The sequence below is a fragment of the Zeus faber genome (genome assembly GCF_960531495.2).
Source record: "Zeus faber genome assembly, chromosome: 17".
In the NCBI taxonomy this organism is placed as follows: Eukaryota; Metazoa; Chordata; class Actinopteri; order Zeiformes; family Zeidae; genus Zeus; species Zeus faber.
In genome coordinates, this window is record NC_137204.1 from 14,541,642 (window position 1) to 14,559,266 (window position 17,625).

At 44.3% G+C, this 17,625-nt stretch overlaps 2 protein-coding genes across 3 annotated transcripts; both read left to right on the plus strand.

The window, feature by feature from the left end:
- Window positions 1-488: 488 nt before the first annotated feature.
- zmynd19 (zinc finger, MYND-type containing 19) lies at window positions 489-10,784 on the plus strand (the record flags this gene model as incomplete). Its single annotated transcript, XM_080017449.1, has 6 exons — window positions 489-628; window positions 8,441-8,500; window positions 8,661-8,767; window positions 9,170-9,310; window positions 10,049-10,229; window positions 10,641-10,784. Exons 1-6 carry the CDS (start codon window positions 578-580, stop codon window positions 10,782-10,784), a joined length of 684 nt encoding a protein of 227 aa, XP_079873575.1. The 5' UTR covers window positions 489-577.
- Window positions 10,785-13,703: 2,919 nt separating this feature from the next.
- On the plus strand, window positions 13,704-16,419 carry tmem141 (transmembrane protein 141). 2 transcript variants are annotated; one of them, XM_080017446.1, is made up of 5 exons: window positions 13,704-13,883; window positions 13,959-14,025; window positions 14,233-14,316; window positions 14,956-15,066; window positions 15,762-16,419. In XM_080017446.1, exons 1-5 carry the CDS (start codon window positions 13,830-13,832, stop codon window positions 15,815-15,817), a joined length of 372 nt encoding a protein of 123 aa, XP_079873572.1. In that variant the 5' UTR covers window positions 13,704-13,829; the 3' UTR covers window positions 15,818-16,419. The 2 variants fall into 2 exon arrangements, with proteins under 2 accessions (XP_079873572.1, XP_079873571.1); XM_080017445.1 differs by having other exon boundaries at window positions 13,704-14,025.
- The last annotated feature ends 1,206 nt before the right edge of the window (window positions 16,420-17,625 follow it).

Sequence of the window (17,625 nt, forward strand, 5' to 3'; positions counted from 1 at the left end):
AACAGGTCTACAGAGAGCGATGTGTATTCGAATAGAGAGCGATAGATATATTCGAATATAAGACCAATAAATGAAGAGTAGACAGATAAAGCTGTCTATTTTTCCTCTCGTACTAATATGTGTCGATTACTCTGTCGATATCTCCCGTTTTCACGCTTCGAGGAGTGCTGGAGTCATTATGAACTTATGAACTTACTGATAACTAAATAAAATGCAATTGGATGGAATACATTAAACACATTTATTATTATTAAAATAATAATAAAAAAAACAAATAAATAAATAATCATGATAAATGAAAAACCTACAAACGATTCCCGCTGGCTCGGTGATGTCAGACGCCTGTGACGTCACAATCACGTGTCAACCGTAATTCGACACAAGCTCTGACACGCCGCGCTGGGAACCGTGCGCTTCGAGGCTGGAGCAAGCGGCGGTACCGAGCCTCGTCCCATCCCAAGCCGACGGAGCTGAACCGGCGTTCCTTCGGGGCTGAGGGGTCGCCCTGACGAGTTTAAAACCGCGGAGCCGTCGAGGCTGACCATACTGTTCCGTTCGCCGACCGCCCGCTCTCCCGATGTCGGACTTCAAGCTGGGGATCGTTCGCCTTGGCCGTGTGGCCGGGAAGGTGAGTCGGATCCCAGGTCTGCCATGTGCGACCAGGGGAGGGCCCGCGGTGGTCACGGAGCTCTGAGAAACGGTCGGGCGGCCGGAGCCGCCGGTGGACATGTAATAACGGCCGGGGTGCGGAGGCTGCTCAACCGGGAGGGAATGGGGTTTGTCAGCGGGTTGACGGCGTCTCGAAACGCGGCTCCCCCGCTTTCTCAGCCGCGGCGCTGTGGAGCTAGCGTTAGCTGGCTAGGTAGCGAGCTAGCAGCTAATGCTAACCCCGGTAGAACAAGAACTCCACGCAAGTAGAGAAACACGCACCGGTGGCACGTCCAGGTTGATAGGTGCGGGCTTTAAACTCGGTCGTTTTTTTGGTCGATATGAATCACGCAGCGTGCGTTTATGCCACTATCCCTAAAGTTGCCGTTTGCGGGGTCTACCCGCGCCGCTGTAAGTGGTGTCCTGGGGGTAGGCTGACGAGAAAACCGCCGCCAAAGACATTTTGTGCGGTGCCCGGCGGTCCCTCCGTGGCCGTCCAACGGACACGATGTTGCATAATGCCGGCTGGAGCGACGCGGTCCTGGTCGTGGGTCAGAGCGCCGGTGGAGCGGTCGGTGCCGGTGTGGTTTACCCGGGGGGCTCCCGCCCAGCTCCCGGTGCGTGGCTGGACATGTGTGTTAAACCCGCCTGGATTAAGTCGCATTGTTTATGTTCAAAGCGTTGCGTGTCTCCCGAAGGGGGGCGAGGGGGGGGGGTCGGTTCTGTAGGTTTTAACGGAATTGTTTGTGTCCAAACGGTACCGGGACGTTGCGGATCAACTTGCGGGTCCGGCAAGAAATGGAGTCGGGATCACACGCGACCGCGATGCGGCGGTGGGGACAGGATGTTGACAACGTTGTGCACAGTAACAAGTTGTTTCTCAAAGCCTGTCAGCTTGGTTTTTCTTGGCGACGTGATGATTAGGAAAACACTGACGCGATAACACCTGAGTACATGCCATATAACGTCATCTCTGGGCATAATGCGGCGACATCTCATTCACCGATTTATACATTTGTTTGAATATGTTGGGTATTTTAAAACACTGATCGTAGCCCATTTTTGACTGCGCTGAATTGGCCATATAATGAATGGACTGATCAATGATCTTAGACTATTCATGTTGCATTCAGTGCAAAAAAAACCGCCCCCGAACTGGATTCAGGTCCAGAGTCATGTCCTTTGCCCATGAAGTGGTGTGACGTCGCATCAGTGAGTTTACAGCAGATTTGTCAGAAATGCTCGCTAGACACAGTGCAAGTCATATTTAAGTTTAAATGCACATTAGTAGCCTGATTTTCAATAGTCAGCTTATGGCAATTGTTTATGGGTGTTTACGTGCACAGCGTTATCAAAGCCAAACCTCTCGATGGGTTTCCTTCATCGGGGACATGGTGAGTTCAAGGGGCCACAGCTCTCTTTGCTGTTTTTGCTCTAACGCACCTTCTGCACTTGCTAAACACAAGTTCTCTCTTTTGACTTGTTTGAGCAGACAGCGGGAAACACAAATGTGCTGAGATTCATGCCCTGGCCAATTCCTCTGGTCGTGTGTGTGTGTGACAAGTACTGCCCCTGTCTTGTGAATTTGTTACACTTACAGTCATGAATGTGCACATACTTATAAACACAAAGTATTGTGTATAATATAGGGGAGGGTGTTAGGTTTGGCAAAGCAACAGCCTACTCTTCTTGGGGACTGACTTTTGCTCCTAATCGTGGAACACCATAAACATAATATATCTTTTCATTGAATAATAAATACCATTAATCAGTCAACAGTGTTATAGCAAGATTTGGATTTTTTTCTCCGGGTTATTTAATATTGTTTTATCATTGCTTCAACATTTTACATAATACAGTTGACATTGTAACCTAAATGCTTCACAAACCACTTGTCTCGTCGGGGGGAAAAAATATAGAGGAATCGTAGGCGGTGAAATGTGATGAGTAGGAGGTGGTGTTGCTCCAAATGCTCCATGAGATGGTGATGCCTCCATCCTCGAATAGAGGGCTGGTCATCCACTGTTTTTCTTTTTTTTTTTTTTGCCTCTTTCCAGTAGTTATTGGCTTTCTAACGTCAACAAGATGCCCAGGTGGCTAATGTTGTGGTGTCATAAGTACCTGTTACATTTTTAACGCATCAGGTCTCGTTTAACTACATACCAAAAAAAACACTCCTGTAATGCGTCTTTTTACAGGCTCTAGATCCTTGCAGAAGACGGTGTATGTTTATTTTATTTCTTTATCGCGCCACTGTTCCGACAACAGCTCTGATTGGCGGTAGTAAATATGTTTTTCCAAGTCAGTGGATAATGATGGTGGTACGCATCAAACGTGATCAGACGCTGGGTGGAGTTTTGGTGCGGTGGGCTTCGGTGCGATGGCTTATCATTTGTATTTGTTCTTAATCTTACAGCTCGCTTTAAGAAGATGTGGCATTCGAAAAGTTTTGTACAATTACTTAAAGCTAACTGCCATCACTCGACACCAATGCAGCGCGGAATATGGCGTCTAGGAAAGTGATGTGATGGAATGTCAGGGTCACGTCGATTGTGCTGTGCGGTCGGTGAGATAAAGCCCCGCTATCAAGAACAAACTGAGACCCTCGTTAAGGTTTCTGGAACAAAATACATTTTGCAAAATAGGAGATCAAGTCATAACCTTTGCAAACAGTAACACAACAGGTTCTCCCCATACCTTTTTGTCCTGAAAAAATATTAGGCTGTATCTATTGTTACAGAGACCTGGAAGAGAGGGCACTGCAGTGAGGGACAAGAAGAGGAGGCATTTGAAATGGTGAAAACCACTTTTTCAGTACATCTGGTCACTGATGGATCCACTAACACACAAACTGTGAAACAATACAACGCAGTCAGTTTTTGGTGAGCCGTGTATTAACCAAACATGTGTTAAAGTTGTGTCTAAGTCCTACGGGTCGGCATCGGGCGCCTTGAGACTTAAAAGAATTAGAACCCGCCCGTCCCCTCCTCGTCTGAGTAACTCCACCCACCACTGCAGCACCACCAGACCCGCTAGCATCGAAGCTAAGAGCCAAGCATGGGAAGTGCCCTGTTGTTGGCTGCAGAGACCAGCACAAATCTTTCAAAAGAAAGTAGTCAATACCAACTGTCTTTGACAAAACCGACTGTCCGTAAGTATTTAAAAAAAACAATTGTGTATTGTCAGTAGGGCTGCGCGATTCTTGCTTAAATGTGAATCGCAAGTTTTCTCCCTAAGAATTGAGATCATGATTCTCTTGTGATTCTTATTTTTTCAGTAAAAACATTGATTGCACTCTTTCTCAAACAACATATCATACACAGAGCTTGACTTAAATATCAACATAAAAGTGTTTGACTTAAAGTTAAAAGTCTCTTCTAACATAAAAAAATAAAGTCTCCTTTCTCTTATTTTAGAACACTTAATGAAGGTGATGAACTTAATTATTGGCTTGGCAATATGACCTGAAATTGATATCACGGTTTTGAAGCGTAGCGTAACGGTATATATCACACTATATTTGTTTTTTTCTTAAAATTTGAATATGAATGCTTCTGAAGGGGTTAAGAACCGGTATGGAAACTGCATGGCAGCTATTACTGTACTCTTAACCATGTCACTAGGACATATGTCACATAGTACAGAGGTATTTTAACAACATTTATTGTGCAAAACTGCAATAATAAATAGGAAAAAAAAGAAACATTTCTCAAGTAACTGCCATCTCTGAGAAACTATTTATTACCCCCATTTTGCCAGTTCAAATATATTTTTTTTAATAAATATAATTCTAGGGCTGTACCTGACTCAGAATTTTGTCAGTCTTATCGGATTCGGCTGTTCAATGCGAATATTCGGCGGCAGCGCGGGGCAGCTTGGCTCTTCCTACTGCGCGACTGGGTCGCATTTTGCGCACCTGTCTCAGTCTCCAACGGTACAGACGATGCACGCGCCAGCGATGGGTTGGCCGTGACCGGTGAGCCAAAATGGTGTGTTTTTTTATTTTATTTTTAGTGTCATTATGGAACAAAACATGTGGGTATGGAGCGAAACCGTGTGTCATGGGGAATCTTGCTCCATGACATTCTTCGACCACCCCCTCTCCATGCATTATGCGCAGAACATAATCGTAATGAGTCTACAAGTTGTGCCCCGTTCCTCCGTGCCCCACACTCGTTTTAGTTGTTTTGCGCTCCGCCATCGGGGTGCATGGAGAGCAGTGTCTGGATGAAAACATATATTCATGATTCTCCTTATTTTGAATTCCTCATTGAAATGTTTTCCTTGATCATTTTGTGAGCTTCTATTTTATCCTGTTATCGTAATGGCCACGGAGTTACTGGGGGGAAAAAAATGACTGCGCTGCTTGAATCTCAGTCAACTGACAGGTTTCCGACTGATGATTAGACTCGTCAACTTTCACGGGGAAGCCCTATATAATACATTTATATTAATTCTAAATAAACTTTTTTTTTTGCCGTCCTCTGCAACGGACATTAGTCGGATGTTACGTAGCACATGGGGGGAGCAACTTCTGTGCATATCTGCCAGAGCCAGTGTAGATGCCGTTTTTCTCTGGAACATCGCACTTAAATATCTTAAATATAAACCATGCATTGATATAGAAGTTTTTTCTATTTATTAATTTCATGGAGGACGTTTTTTGTGCAGCTTGTAGCATGGAAGCAGATGGTGGATTTGGACATGGTTGTATCGCGTCCGTCGGCACAGTTAGGTTGGTGATTATTTTAGTTGTGGCTCCAGTTTATCACTTGTATAAAATCATATAACAGACAAAAGATATATTTATATTTTTGTATATTTGATATCGCACTGGGATTGTTCCGAAGCAAAGAATCCAACACGTGAATGCAGGTGAATTCATAGGGGAGTGGGAACGAGTGTTGTGCAACTGAATCTCCATTTGACGCTTCAGAATCGTCGTAATTTAGAAATTAGATCACATAGATGTATGAATCGAGATTGTGATATTTTTACGATTAATCCTGCACCCCTAATTGTCAGTAACGTTAACAGTCGGCTGCGCCACGCAGATCGTGCAAAGTCGGAACAAACTTTAGGCCTTGTAGGTCTAATACAAGTGAAGATTCAGCAACTGGGTTTGCTTATTTCTCGCCTCAAATTTGTTCAGAAGTGGATTTAGCTGGACTGCTCAGGTGTAATAAGTCAGTGTTTTTGCTCTTCATACAACGGAACACTACTGCTAATGCTCAAACCCCATTGGCTCACAGGAGTTGGGGCCTCAGGAAGGCAACAGACTCTGAAACCGAGCGTCAGGCACAGGAGGGGTTTAGAGACATGTTAGAATGCATAATCTGAGTGGTATTTTCAACAAAAAACTTGAGACATGTTTTTGAGACCTCAGAGACCAACTGTTCGTTGGAAAGTGTCGGTCCCTTTTGAGCATAATAGGCCCCCTTTAAGCGCATATGTTAACCTGGTAATTTTCAATCTTAGTCAGCTTATAAATGCTCACATGCTTAACATATAAAAATGTTTTACTGTGTAGCCATATTAGTAATGATCTTTATTTTGAATTCAGTATTTATCTTACAAGTATCTTTCAACTCTCTTTCTCTTGCAGTCTGTGTAATCGCTTTTCCCATGGAATGTATTGTCATCTATTGTTGTTTGTGTGCATATTATATTTATTCAGAGTTGCTCATGGTGTCTGGTATTATAACCTATAAACTTGATGAGATGCACACTGGTTAGCAAACTAACCCTCACAGAACAAACTGAAAAATGACTTGTGTCAGTTCTGGTCAGCTAGTTGACTATCTGATTATGTCATTTTCATGCTTTGTATCATTCCATTCCAATGTCATGCTTTGTATCATTCCATTCCAATGTCATGCTTTGTATCATTCCATTCCAATGTTAACACGGACCCGGTCTGCTCGGCTTGGATCTGGCAGAGAGACAGGGCGGTATAAACGGTACACGTGTAGCAGTGTGTGCCATGATGTGGATTTGGCTTCATCATTTATATTTATAGAGTATTTTTGATGCTTGCACATTGGTTCACTGTGCGCAGCTCTTAACTTGGACGACACCAATTAAAACCCACGGAACCGTATGTTAAAACAAACAAACAAAGGTGTTAACATGTAATTAAAGATGAGTGAAGAAATGGAGACAGGCAAAATATAATCTTGCTTGAAACTGTGCCTCGTTTACAGTTTCGACATGAATGCAATTTATGAGTAGGGCCTCGGCTGGAAAATAACTTGGCTTGGCAGCTGCACAATAACAGCGGAAACTCAGGTAGTGGGCATTGTTTACCAATGTGGTAGTCGTTTCTATTATATATATTAGCTGACTAACAATATACCTACATTTTTACATAAGGTTGTAAATGACTAAAAAGCCTTGTTCATACCATCACTGACACTAAAAAAAGATAAGTGCTCATAGTCCTTCAGCCTTGACAATGCTCGGCAGAAACCCGCCCAATGTGCACGCACAGATGATGTATGGGAAGTTAACATGGGTCCGTGCAACGCCCCACTGCGTATGGTGTGATAAAGTCAGTTTGGCTGCCTTGAAATAAGCATGTGAGTCATACACTTAATGAATTGGCTGTTTTGTGTAGTTACGGTGAGCGTCTGCCTTGCTACTACAGCGACGTTCAGCACCTGTCCTGTCAAATGAACTGATGAAGTACCGTGAACCATTGTTTTTAACAACAGGTTGCACCGACTGCTTCACTCGCAGTGCTGCTTTGCTGATGTGGTTGGAGTGACTGCACGTGTGTACGTGTTGCGATAAAGGCAAAACCATTATAATGATTTAAATGTAATGTTCATTTATTATTCAATCAATGTGCTGATCGACTGTGATTGGAATTTAGCTTTGCCAATATTGTTGGCAAATGGTCGCACCACTCAACAGGGTTTCAAACAAAATCTTTTGGTACACCTCCACCTCTGATGTACCAAATTAATACATTTCTACCTCAAATTATTATAATATAATAATAATAATAATAATAATAATAATAGCTTATTTATATAGAGCCTTTAAAATCAGCGTTTACAAAGTTTTGTTTGTTCAGATCATGAAATTAAAAGGCGAAGGAACATTATTAAACAGTAATTAAATTCATTCATTAAATTGTAAAAGCCGATAGAGACAAAAAAAAACAAATAAATACATACAATATGATAATGAGAAATAGAAATAAAACTAAATAAGTCGAAAATGAAAAAGATAAAGAAGGGTGCGACATCACATAAAAGCGGATCTACAAAAACGGGTTTTGAGAAGTGACTCTGCCGCCCAAGCTCCTCAGGCAGGTTGTGCCGAAGTCGAAGGAGCCCTGAAAAGAAAACCTTTATTTAACCTTTAGTTAAATTCTGGATTTTATTTTTGATGCTGCCGTCACACTTAAGTGAAGGCCGCTTATTCTGTAACACGGCGGGCAGGTTTTGTTTTAATGTGTGTACATGGGAAATGTGCTCGTGTCATGTCATATCAAGGATTATTGATCATATTACTTGAGTGAGCTGCAAAGAGGCTTGACGTCAGTCTCCTGTTTTTAAGGTTGTCATTTAAACTAGTTTTTAATTCTCGAACACGACACGTATACTGTGTGTGATGTTTTGACAACTAGCATTTACTTTCATCTTGTCCTCTTGCCTGTGGAGACAAACTCCACGTATTAAAGGAGTCGCTGGGTAATGAGTAAGAAGCTCTCCTGCTGTTAAAGAACTTGATTGATGTTTGGTTTTGTTTTAAAGACTATTAATCTGTTTCTTTTGTTTTTCAGACAAAATACACACTGATCGATGAACAGGACATACCTCTTGTGGAAAATTATGCCTTTGAGGTAAATACTAAGATTAACCTTATTATTATTATGCCATTTTGGAGGCTTTCGTCTTAACATGCGTGGCTATGACAAATGGTTATCCTGTTGATCACATGACCCGCTGTGAATAACTGAAGTCGTTGTTTTCACAAACTTTTATTCTGTATTTGGTTTCCAGGCGCGCATGGAGGTGGACGCGGATGGCAATGGAGCAAAGATCTTTGCTTACGCTTTCGACATCGGCAAAGGGCGCTGGGCGGGCAGGCCGCTCCACGAGCTTCTTTGGTGAGTCGGCGGCGGCGGTTCCGATAGCTCGTCTAGTTAGCGGGGAGACATCTTTATCTGTTTTCTTGGCCCTGCACACGACCGCCCCGTCGTCATAGAGCAGGGCGCTGATAAGCCCTGCCAAAACCTTGAGTTCCATTGAACTGCCCCCCGCTTCAGCCTCCCTGAAGAGGAGCCACTTCAAGGGTTTTTGTTTGAGGATTCAAATGGTCAGATTGCAAGTTTTAAACGTGTCTTCCACCGTTATCACGGTGAGTTGTGACGTACGTAGAAAGGCTTCATAAGCAGCCCAATTTGGGGATTCTATGACTCCAAATAGGGTTTTCATTATGAGCCACTGTTTTGTCATTTTTCCTCGCTGTATCTTTCCGGTTCGCTTATTTGCAAACGTGTTCCCCGCAGGGAGAAACACAGGGGAGGAATTGCTCCCAGTTTTCAAGTCGTCCACATCAACTCTGTAACTGTAGACAACCGACTTGACAACCTACGCCTGGTACCGGTGGGGTGGAGCCCCAAACCCGAGGAGATATCGAGCAAGCAGAGGTACGTGTGCATCTGCCTTGAGCCACTTAGATCATCGGACCACCCCCCAACAACGCCTGAAGTGGAGTCTGTTGCTGGGTTCTATATGGGAACATCGTCCAGTGTCTCATGACTGGTCGTCCGTGGCCTGCAGTTCATTTTTGTAATGTGAACAAAACAAGGCCACGCCCCCTATAGCATGTTGAAGGGTGGAAAGGAGCCGTGTGTGCATGCTGCATTCTGATTGGCTGGTTTAATATTGCACCCTGATTGGCTAGTCAAATAATCGAATACAGTGTAATTGATATCCAAGTATGATTAAATAATAGAACTGATGTAGTGGAATGTAGTGGAGTAAAAAAGTCTGAAAGTGAACGCACTTGCGTCATCCTTTCCATTCGCCACGTGACGACTGAAATTGCTTTTAGTCGGAAGCCTTTTGCTAAATGAAGGCTGCGGAATGAAATCCAAAAACGCCCCCGAAGACTTCCTTTATCTTACCGGAGTGGGCAGCGGGCCATGTCATCGTGAACTGAACATTCTATACCAGACCTTTCCCGTAACCTGTTGTCGATGAAGCAGGTTATCCGTGTTGAGTTTGGCTCCACTTGTTTACCTTTTGGATATTTAGACGGCGACGCTTTGTCCTTCTCGATGACGCAAATGAATGCTCCGCTATGGAGGCGTCTGAACTGCTTCCGGCCACGTGTTGTCGTTTTGTCTCCTCCTCATGCTCCTCCCGTATTTGCTTTTGTTCAGGGAGCAGTCTTTGTACTGGCTGGCTATCCAGCAAGTACCGGCTGATCCGGTGGAAGAGCAGTACCTCGAGCTGAGCCGCACACGCTACTACAACGCTAACGGGGAGCTGGTGGAGGAGGAGGAGTGCTCCTGTACCTACTACGAGTGTCATTACCCGCCCTGCTCACTCATCGAGAGGAGGGTACGTCTCTCTCCCATTACATACCGGACAGTAAAAAAAAAAAAAAACGCCTTATTGTAGAAACTGGGCCCATTTTTATTGTTTATTTGTTTTTTTTATTATGTTTATCGAGGGTTTCGAGAGATCCCACAACATAATGATACAAAACATACTCAAACCCAAAAGAACCTGCAAAAAGCAAAATCACAATTGGTATAAGAGTAATGAAAAAAAATAAATAAAATAACCGCCGCATAAAAAAATGTTATGCGGCGGTCATATGGATTCGGAACACAATTGGGTTTTTTTTTTCCCCCGCGAGCTCCACTCGCGAAGTCGATTGCGAGCATTGATATTCTCCCGACACGCTGCCCGAAACCGCGGACGTCGACGCGGCGGCATAATGACCACCTTTGTCTCCTGCGTCCACAGCTGCGGGAGTTCAACATCTGCGGACGCTGCCAGGTGGCGCGCTACTGCGGCTCGCAGTGCCAGCAGAGGGACTGGCCGGCCCACAAGAAGCAATGCCGCGAGCGCAAGCGCGTGCTGGCGCTGGAGTCGGAGCCCGAACGGTGATTCCCCCCCCCGCCCGCTCCGTCCTCTACCGGGACACGGGGGAGGGGGGAGGGGGGTTGGGGGCGCCGGGTGAAGCGCGGAGCGGGGTGGGGGGGGACAAAGTGCAAAACGGAAGAGAAATATCTGCTGAGAAGAGACTCGACAATGGAGGACAATGTGTGGGGGTCGCTTGATCGGACGATGGAACGATAAAAGAGGGGAGAAGCAAAAAGAGACAACTACCACTTCCCAGAACTGATCGACCTCCACAGCCTGTTTTTCCACGTGAACGGGGACGACGGGGGAAACAGTATTATGTGTTTTTGCTGTTGAGGACAGACCCTTGAGCTCCACCTGCTGCTATTTTTGTTTTTATTTTTATTATTATTATTATTATTATTTTTTTTTTTTTGTATATATAAATACACGGCGGTATAAGTCCCACAGATCAAACAAAGCTTCCTTGGACCACGGTTTGAATGCAAGACGGTTGTCGTTTAAAAAAAACAAACAAACAAACAAACAAAGAAAAAACAAGGTGGGGGGGAAAGGGGGCGGGGGGGGGGGGGGGGTTGTTCTTTCCGCCGCCGCCGCCGCATCTTCCAACACTTGGGACCCGACGTCTGCGCCGACGGAGCCGCCGCAGCCGATCCCGGGACGCGAACCTCTTCACTGTAGTGCTCCCCCGTCCGACCTCTCGTTGCACGCGGCTCCTCCTCGAACCCCGCAAAAAAAAAAAAAAACCTCGGACTCGACTCGTTTAGATCACACTACCGGTGTCGAGTACGCGTGTTCCTGTGCGTATGCTTGTGCTGCCATTATCGACTGAAGGAAATTGATGAAGTGTGTGGGGGTTAATGTATTTTATCAGCGGGGCCATATTATACATTTTTGACTTAAACAAATTGTTAAATATTTGATCCTGACCTATTAGAGTGGGTGGGGGTGGGTGGGGTGGGCGGGGGAGGTTTCTTACTTGTTCTGTAATAAACGAGCCAGCAAATAAATAAAGGCTTTCCAGTTTATTTCAAGAGGAGCTGCCTTTGGGTTTGTTTTTGAGCTTCGTATTTATCAAAATTCATTTTTGTGACTTTCCTCCCTCTCCCCCCCGCCCCCCGCCGCCACACTGTAGGAGGAGTTGGTTTAAACTGAGCCCCTTCTGGAATAGTTAGGACAGTGTTACACGTCTCGGCTGGCCCTGGACTCGTCAGCGTCGCTCTCACGGCAAGGGTTTTGCGTTTATTCCAGCCAGGTTTAGCAGACTCCAATTGACCCTTGCCTGGAAGTTGCCCCATGTAACAGGTTTCTGCCATCTGGGCGGGATTGGGGCGGTTGGACACGGGCTAAAGGTGTACAGGGTCTATTTGGACTGTTCTGACATTTATCTGTAAGAATTTTACTCTTGGTGGTTTTGAGGCCCCATTACTTCGCCTTTCCTGTGGAGAGCGAGATTAAAAAAAACAAACAAACAAAAAAAAAAAAATAAACCATTTTGTAATTATTTTGTTTCCCTCTTATAAGACTTCCTATTCCCTCCCTGCTTATAGCACAGTAAAAAAATATATACATGTCATTTATTACTGTGGGATGGCCTTCAAGGGACGCAAATCTTGAAATTGCCGCATGGACCCCAAGGTTTGATTTATGTTGTATACACATTAAATGTGTTGGAAATTCCCCTTCTGTTGAACATCATTTTCAATCTTCTGCATTCTCACTGTATTGCCCACAATGCACCTGCTCATCTGTCGTGTTGTGTTAGTAATGAGTCCCCCCACTAACATAAAATGCATGTAATACAGACATACATGCAACTTTTTCATTGTTTTTAATGTATGTATGTGAACGGGTTTTACTTTAAACACTGTGCACTCAAATGTCCCCGTGTGAGTATTTTGTCATGGGCTGGGGGCGGAGGCGATGTGTGGTGGGGGTTTTTGAATATGAGGTACAGATTGTGTCTGACATCTTTATTGTTTTGTAAGAATATGAGCATTAATCACCTAGAAATAATGAGCTACAGTATGTGACCGAGAGTGCAGGTGGGGGATAAAATGACCATTTCTTCACTGTAAACTGCTAAAATAAAACATAAATTATAACGTTTGTTTTGTGGGTTGATAAAGAGTCTTTGTCGCCGAACGATTACGTCGGATCTCCTCCATGGGCTAATTGAGGGGGGAAAAATGGGTTCTGTCAAATTTCTTAAGAAGTTTTAGAATCTCCAAAATTGATTTGATCACCTCAACGTCGCAAACAAATCACACGAGCTTATCTTGGATCGTTGTGCCGACTCCAGTGCTGCCGCCTGCCTGCTGTGCTCTCCTTCGCCGCTCTCCTGTATGTGTGCGCTTGGTAAGCCGCCGTTTTTTGTTGTTTTTTTTCCCCCGGCTTCTGATAAAACTTTACTCTCGCTGCGGCGTTTACAGCACATGCAAACACATGTTTTTGCTGCATGGCGGGTCGGCCGCGCTTTATTACATCGCCGAGATGTAATTAAGCGCGGGAGCTTAACTACATGTTCTGTGAAGATCGGCTCAAGTACCGCGCGGCGGGAGGGTCGTCTCATATTCTCTGGGGATCCTCGAGGGACGGGTTTCGGGTTGCACTCCGACGGACGCGCCGACGGGGTCAAATCGGGCCTGGCAGCCCGCTTGAAACGCGCAGCGAGGCGACCGCCGTCGGCGCCGAGAACTGCCGGCGTTTTACGGTTCATCCACATGCTCGGCTGGAGGAATATCCACCACCGGTCAAGTGACAAAAAGTGAAAGGGCAAAAAGGAATTTATGTGAAAGTCTAGGTGGTGGGAAACAAAACATGAAACTCTGGGATTTGTGGTCTTAACCCGCCCAACGCAGACAATCCGATGGATTGCCACTTTAAACCAGCCCCGGTCCTGAGTGGGTGTAACGTTTACCCCACGCCACTCGGTGACGCTCTTATCGGCTTGGAGGTGCGGAAGCTCCGCTTTAGTGGTGGAGGGTTGACGCTTTTCTTTCAGAGTCGATTCCTAAGGATTCGCTCAGTTAACGTGGGTTCGGTGGAGGAAGCTGTTGCTTCGACGAGATGGTTCACATCGGCCTGAGGGAGGTGGACGACGAGCTGGCAGCCAAGCATCCGGTGGGTATCGAACCGCGGCGCGACCGCCCACCAAAGCCGATGTCCTCTGTTCACGTGGGCTGTGTTTGGATGCAGGGTCTGGGGAGGTACGCGGCCTGCCAGTCCCGCGCCTTCATGAAGGGGACGGCGGCCTTCCTGCTCGGTAGGTGTCGTGCAGCCCGCCCCTGTGGGCTCCATGTCAGTAACCGTGCCTGTGAAGAATCAAGGTTATTGTTATTATTGTTGTTGTTGTTGTTACTAATAACCCAAAGTGATTGATACCAATGTGTTTTTATCTACAGGATGTTGTTGTTGTTGTTGTTGTTGTTGTTGTTGTTGTTGTCGTTGATCATCTGCTCCCCCCCCCAAGGCGCTGTGGGGTTGTCTGCCCTCCAAAAGGCTCTACACAAGAAGCTTCCTTATGCCCTCCAGTGGAACCTGCTCATTTCATTTGGTGAGATGTGCATTTTTGATGTACTCTATACAACAACAAAAAATAAATAAATAAAAACGTGTTGAATGCATAGGCCCAGTTTCCCTGCAAGGATCGACACATTTATTCTTCGATACATGCGTGGCTACAGTTTCAAAAGCATAGTTACTGTTTATGGCATTACTCATGACACGACGATATGTTTGCATGTCTTATACACAGGGCTAAAATGTATGTGTTAATTAATGTTTCATGAGACAAGGTCATATAGTCAGAAAAAAAAAAAAAAAACAATGAAAACACACTGATCCTTTTGTGTGGCATGGGAATGCTTACCCTTTGTATGCATATACCGCATATAAATAAGAGAGTAGGTAAACGCACACCACAGTCTATATGAGGTGCTGGTACTGGCACTAAGATTCAAATAAGAAAAAATATAATACCACACACTCGATGTAGCTCCATTTGGTTCTTTATTCACCAATGTTTCCGCAGGTTTTGTCTTCATCAGGCTATTATATACTACATACCCATCTTTATCTTTATTGCAATCCAATATTCAGCACAGACTAAACACCGCCAATAATTCTTACAAATAGGTTATGTGATATTAATACATGCATGCATGATAATGACTTGTCCCCTATCCATTCTCAGTGGCCTCGTCTTTGGGGAGCTACACAGTAACACGCTGGGAGACCCAGAAATGCACAGACCTGTGGTTATTATTAGAAAAGGGCGAAGTCCCAGACAGATCACCGCCACAGGGTGAGTACAGGGCCACGGAGCTGTTAACCTGCCTACAAACTCAGCGAGTTATCTTCGCAAGCATTTTTCACTTTTTTTTTTTTTTTTTTTTTTTTAACCTGAGATCTCACCTGAGACCTTGGGAGATTCTGCAGTTTGCGCTCCTCGAGCAATCTGAAATACACGTCAAAACGGGTCTTAAATCCATTGTGATGGGATGTTGAGTCAGCTGTAAGTGGTTCCAGCTTGTCAGGACGCACACCATAACTCCAAACTGACAGAGCTATGGCAGGTGAAGGGCAAAGGGTCATAAATGCCTTGTCAAAAAATCCACTTTCCTTGGCTTAGAACACAGATATGAACATGAACGTACTTTGTTCCTGTAAATGGGGAAGTTGGTGTTTGTCAAAGCGGTTCTCAAACTTTTTGTCCCTCCAAAATTGTTTTTGTAAGAATGACAGCTTTGCAAAGGTGCAAATTAACATTTTTGTCCGGGGATAATCAACCACACTGCCCAAGGGATATCTTTAGTTTAAATGCAGTGTGGTTAAACTTCTCCATATACTATCTGGATATGAGTCTTATAACAGTGCCGGGTGTACACAGAACCCATACACTCCTGAAGTTGGTGGGAATTTAGCAATCGAGTCATTTTACTGATCACAATGTCCAGAATTTTTATTCTTCTCTAATATCTCACCTTTTCGTTATTTCAGTTTCGGAGGAACCAACGGGCACGAAGAAAACTGCATATGGAGATGAGATGGATTGACTTTACCTTTAAAGATCGAACACACACACACACACAGATTATTTTATACATAGTCATTTATTTACAATTAAAATATGTTTTCATGAAAATCAGCACTTTGGAAAAATTATTTTCGTAATTTCAGAGTCCAGGTGTAGATAACAGCCCTTGAGCAATACATTTCAAATGTCAGGATCTCCGAATTGTTGAACACAGCACATCGATGGGAATGAACAACAAATCAGAGGTCAGGAATTTGTTTAGCTTTTTAGGGGCAATCAAATTTAAGCCTGTAATCCAGTATTATTTTTGTTATGTGCTTGTTGGGATGGCTGCAATGGTTTTTCCCTTCCGCATTGCCAAGATTCTCCACTAGGGGCCATGCGACGTCTGACATGATTTGGATAACTGTGTGACTCCATCCCCACTTTATGGTGCCCGGCAGACATTTGTGGACTCCTACATTAAATTGCATTGCATAAGAATTATAAACACAGTCGGTATGCTTTTGAATGCATATACTGTATATATAAGGCGGTATTGGCCATGCCGCCAAATGAATCACCCTATCTCTGCTCATTGGACCGGGCGTCGCTAATTAATAAAGTTCTGGGGGCACTACTGGCCTGACCTCTTGTTATTATTTGCCCCTTTTCTCACCCGAACATATGTCGACCCTGTATTTATGCTCTAATTATCTCTGCGCTTTTCAAAGCCAAGTGAGCAACATTCCTGTCTGGATTTGTACACAGTTTGCATGTGTGGGTTCAATAGTATTAGATACTAATGCCACTTTAGAAGATTCCAATGCTCCATGCAAAATGCTGTGGGCAAGAAGTTCAAACACAGGGAAGTTAAAAAGAAACACACATCCAAACGATATCTCAACCAGCTCCAGACATAAGTTAATGAATTCCACACTGGGGTATTAAAACCACATTCTAAGAACATGATTTATCAACAATACATGCCACATAGAGATCATATGTGGGTTATTTTTGTTGACTGGAATGGAATTCAAAGTTCAGGTCCTCCCTGTGAGTTCTTCTTATTCCATTCTACGAAATGTGACTCTGCTTCACCAAATATCAAGAGAAATACGTCGCCTTTGCATTGTTGTTCAAATACGAGACCCATGTCTCCTTTGAGTTCTATTCATATAGTGGGATAAAAGAACCAAAGTACTTCCAAGAATCATCTACATATGCAGATTGACACCCTGTCCTTGAAATGTCGCCAGAGGCAGGTTCTGGGAGCTCGGCATTTATTATAATAAATAAATATATTTCTTATGATAAGATGCCTGGCGGATGAATGGTGCGATGGAGAGCCTAAAGAAAGATTTAAATGATCCACCTGGTCATAATGTGTTGAACATGTGAGTATAGAGGCTGAACTAATACAAATGAGTACATGCCGAACCAACGCCCCTGAATGTGCCAAATGCTGTTGCTTTTCATTATGTGGGGTTCACTTGTATACCACTGACAAACTTAATAGCTGAGCTTTAATAGTTATAAAATCTCTCACGCTGCAGAGCCTTGAAACAATAGCCTTTTTTTCAAGGAAAGTATAACAGCTTGGCGGAACAAAATGACCAAAGTCCAGGCCATAGACTCTGCAAATGAGCCAAAGAAAGGCTTTACACACAAAGTGACAGGGTCACCGTGCTCTGTGCGTAAAGTGAAACGGTTGAACTACAGATGCTCATCGTGAAGGCCTAGTAAACCACTGGGAATACTGGGTTTATTCTGTCTTCTGGCTCCATTGATTCTTTCCCCCAAATTACTCTCCATGCAGGAATCCACCCCCACTGCACTGTGGCTCAG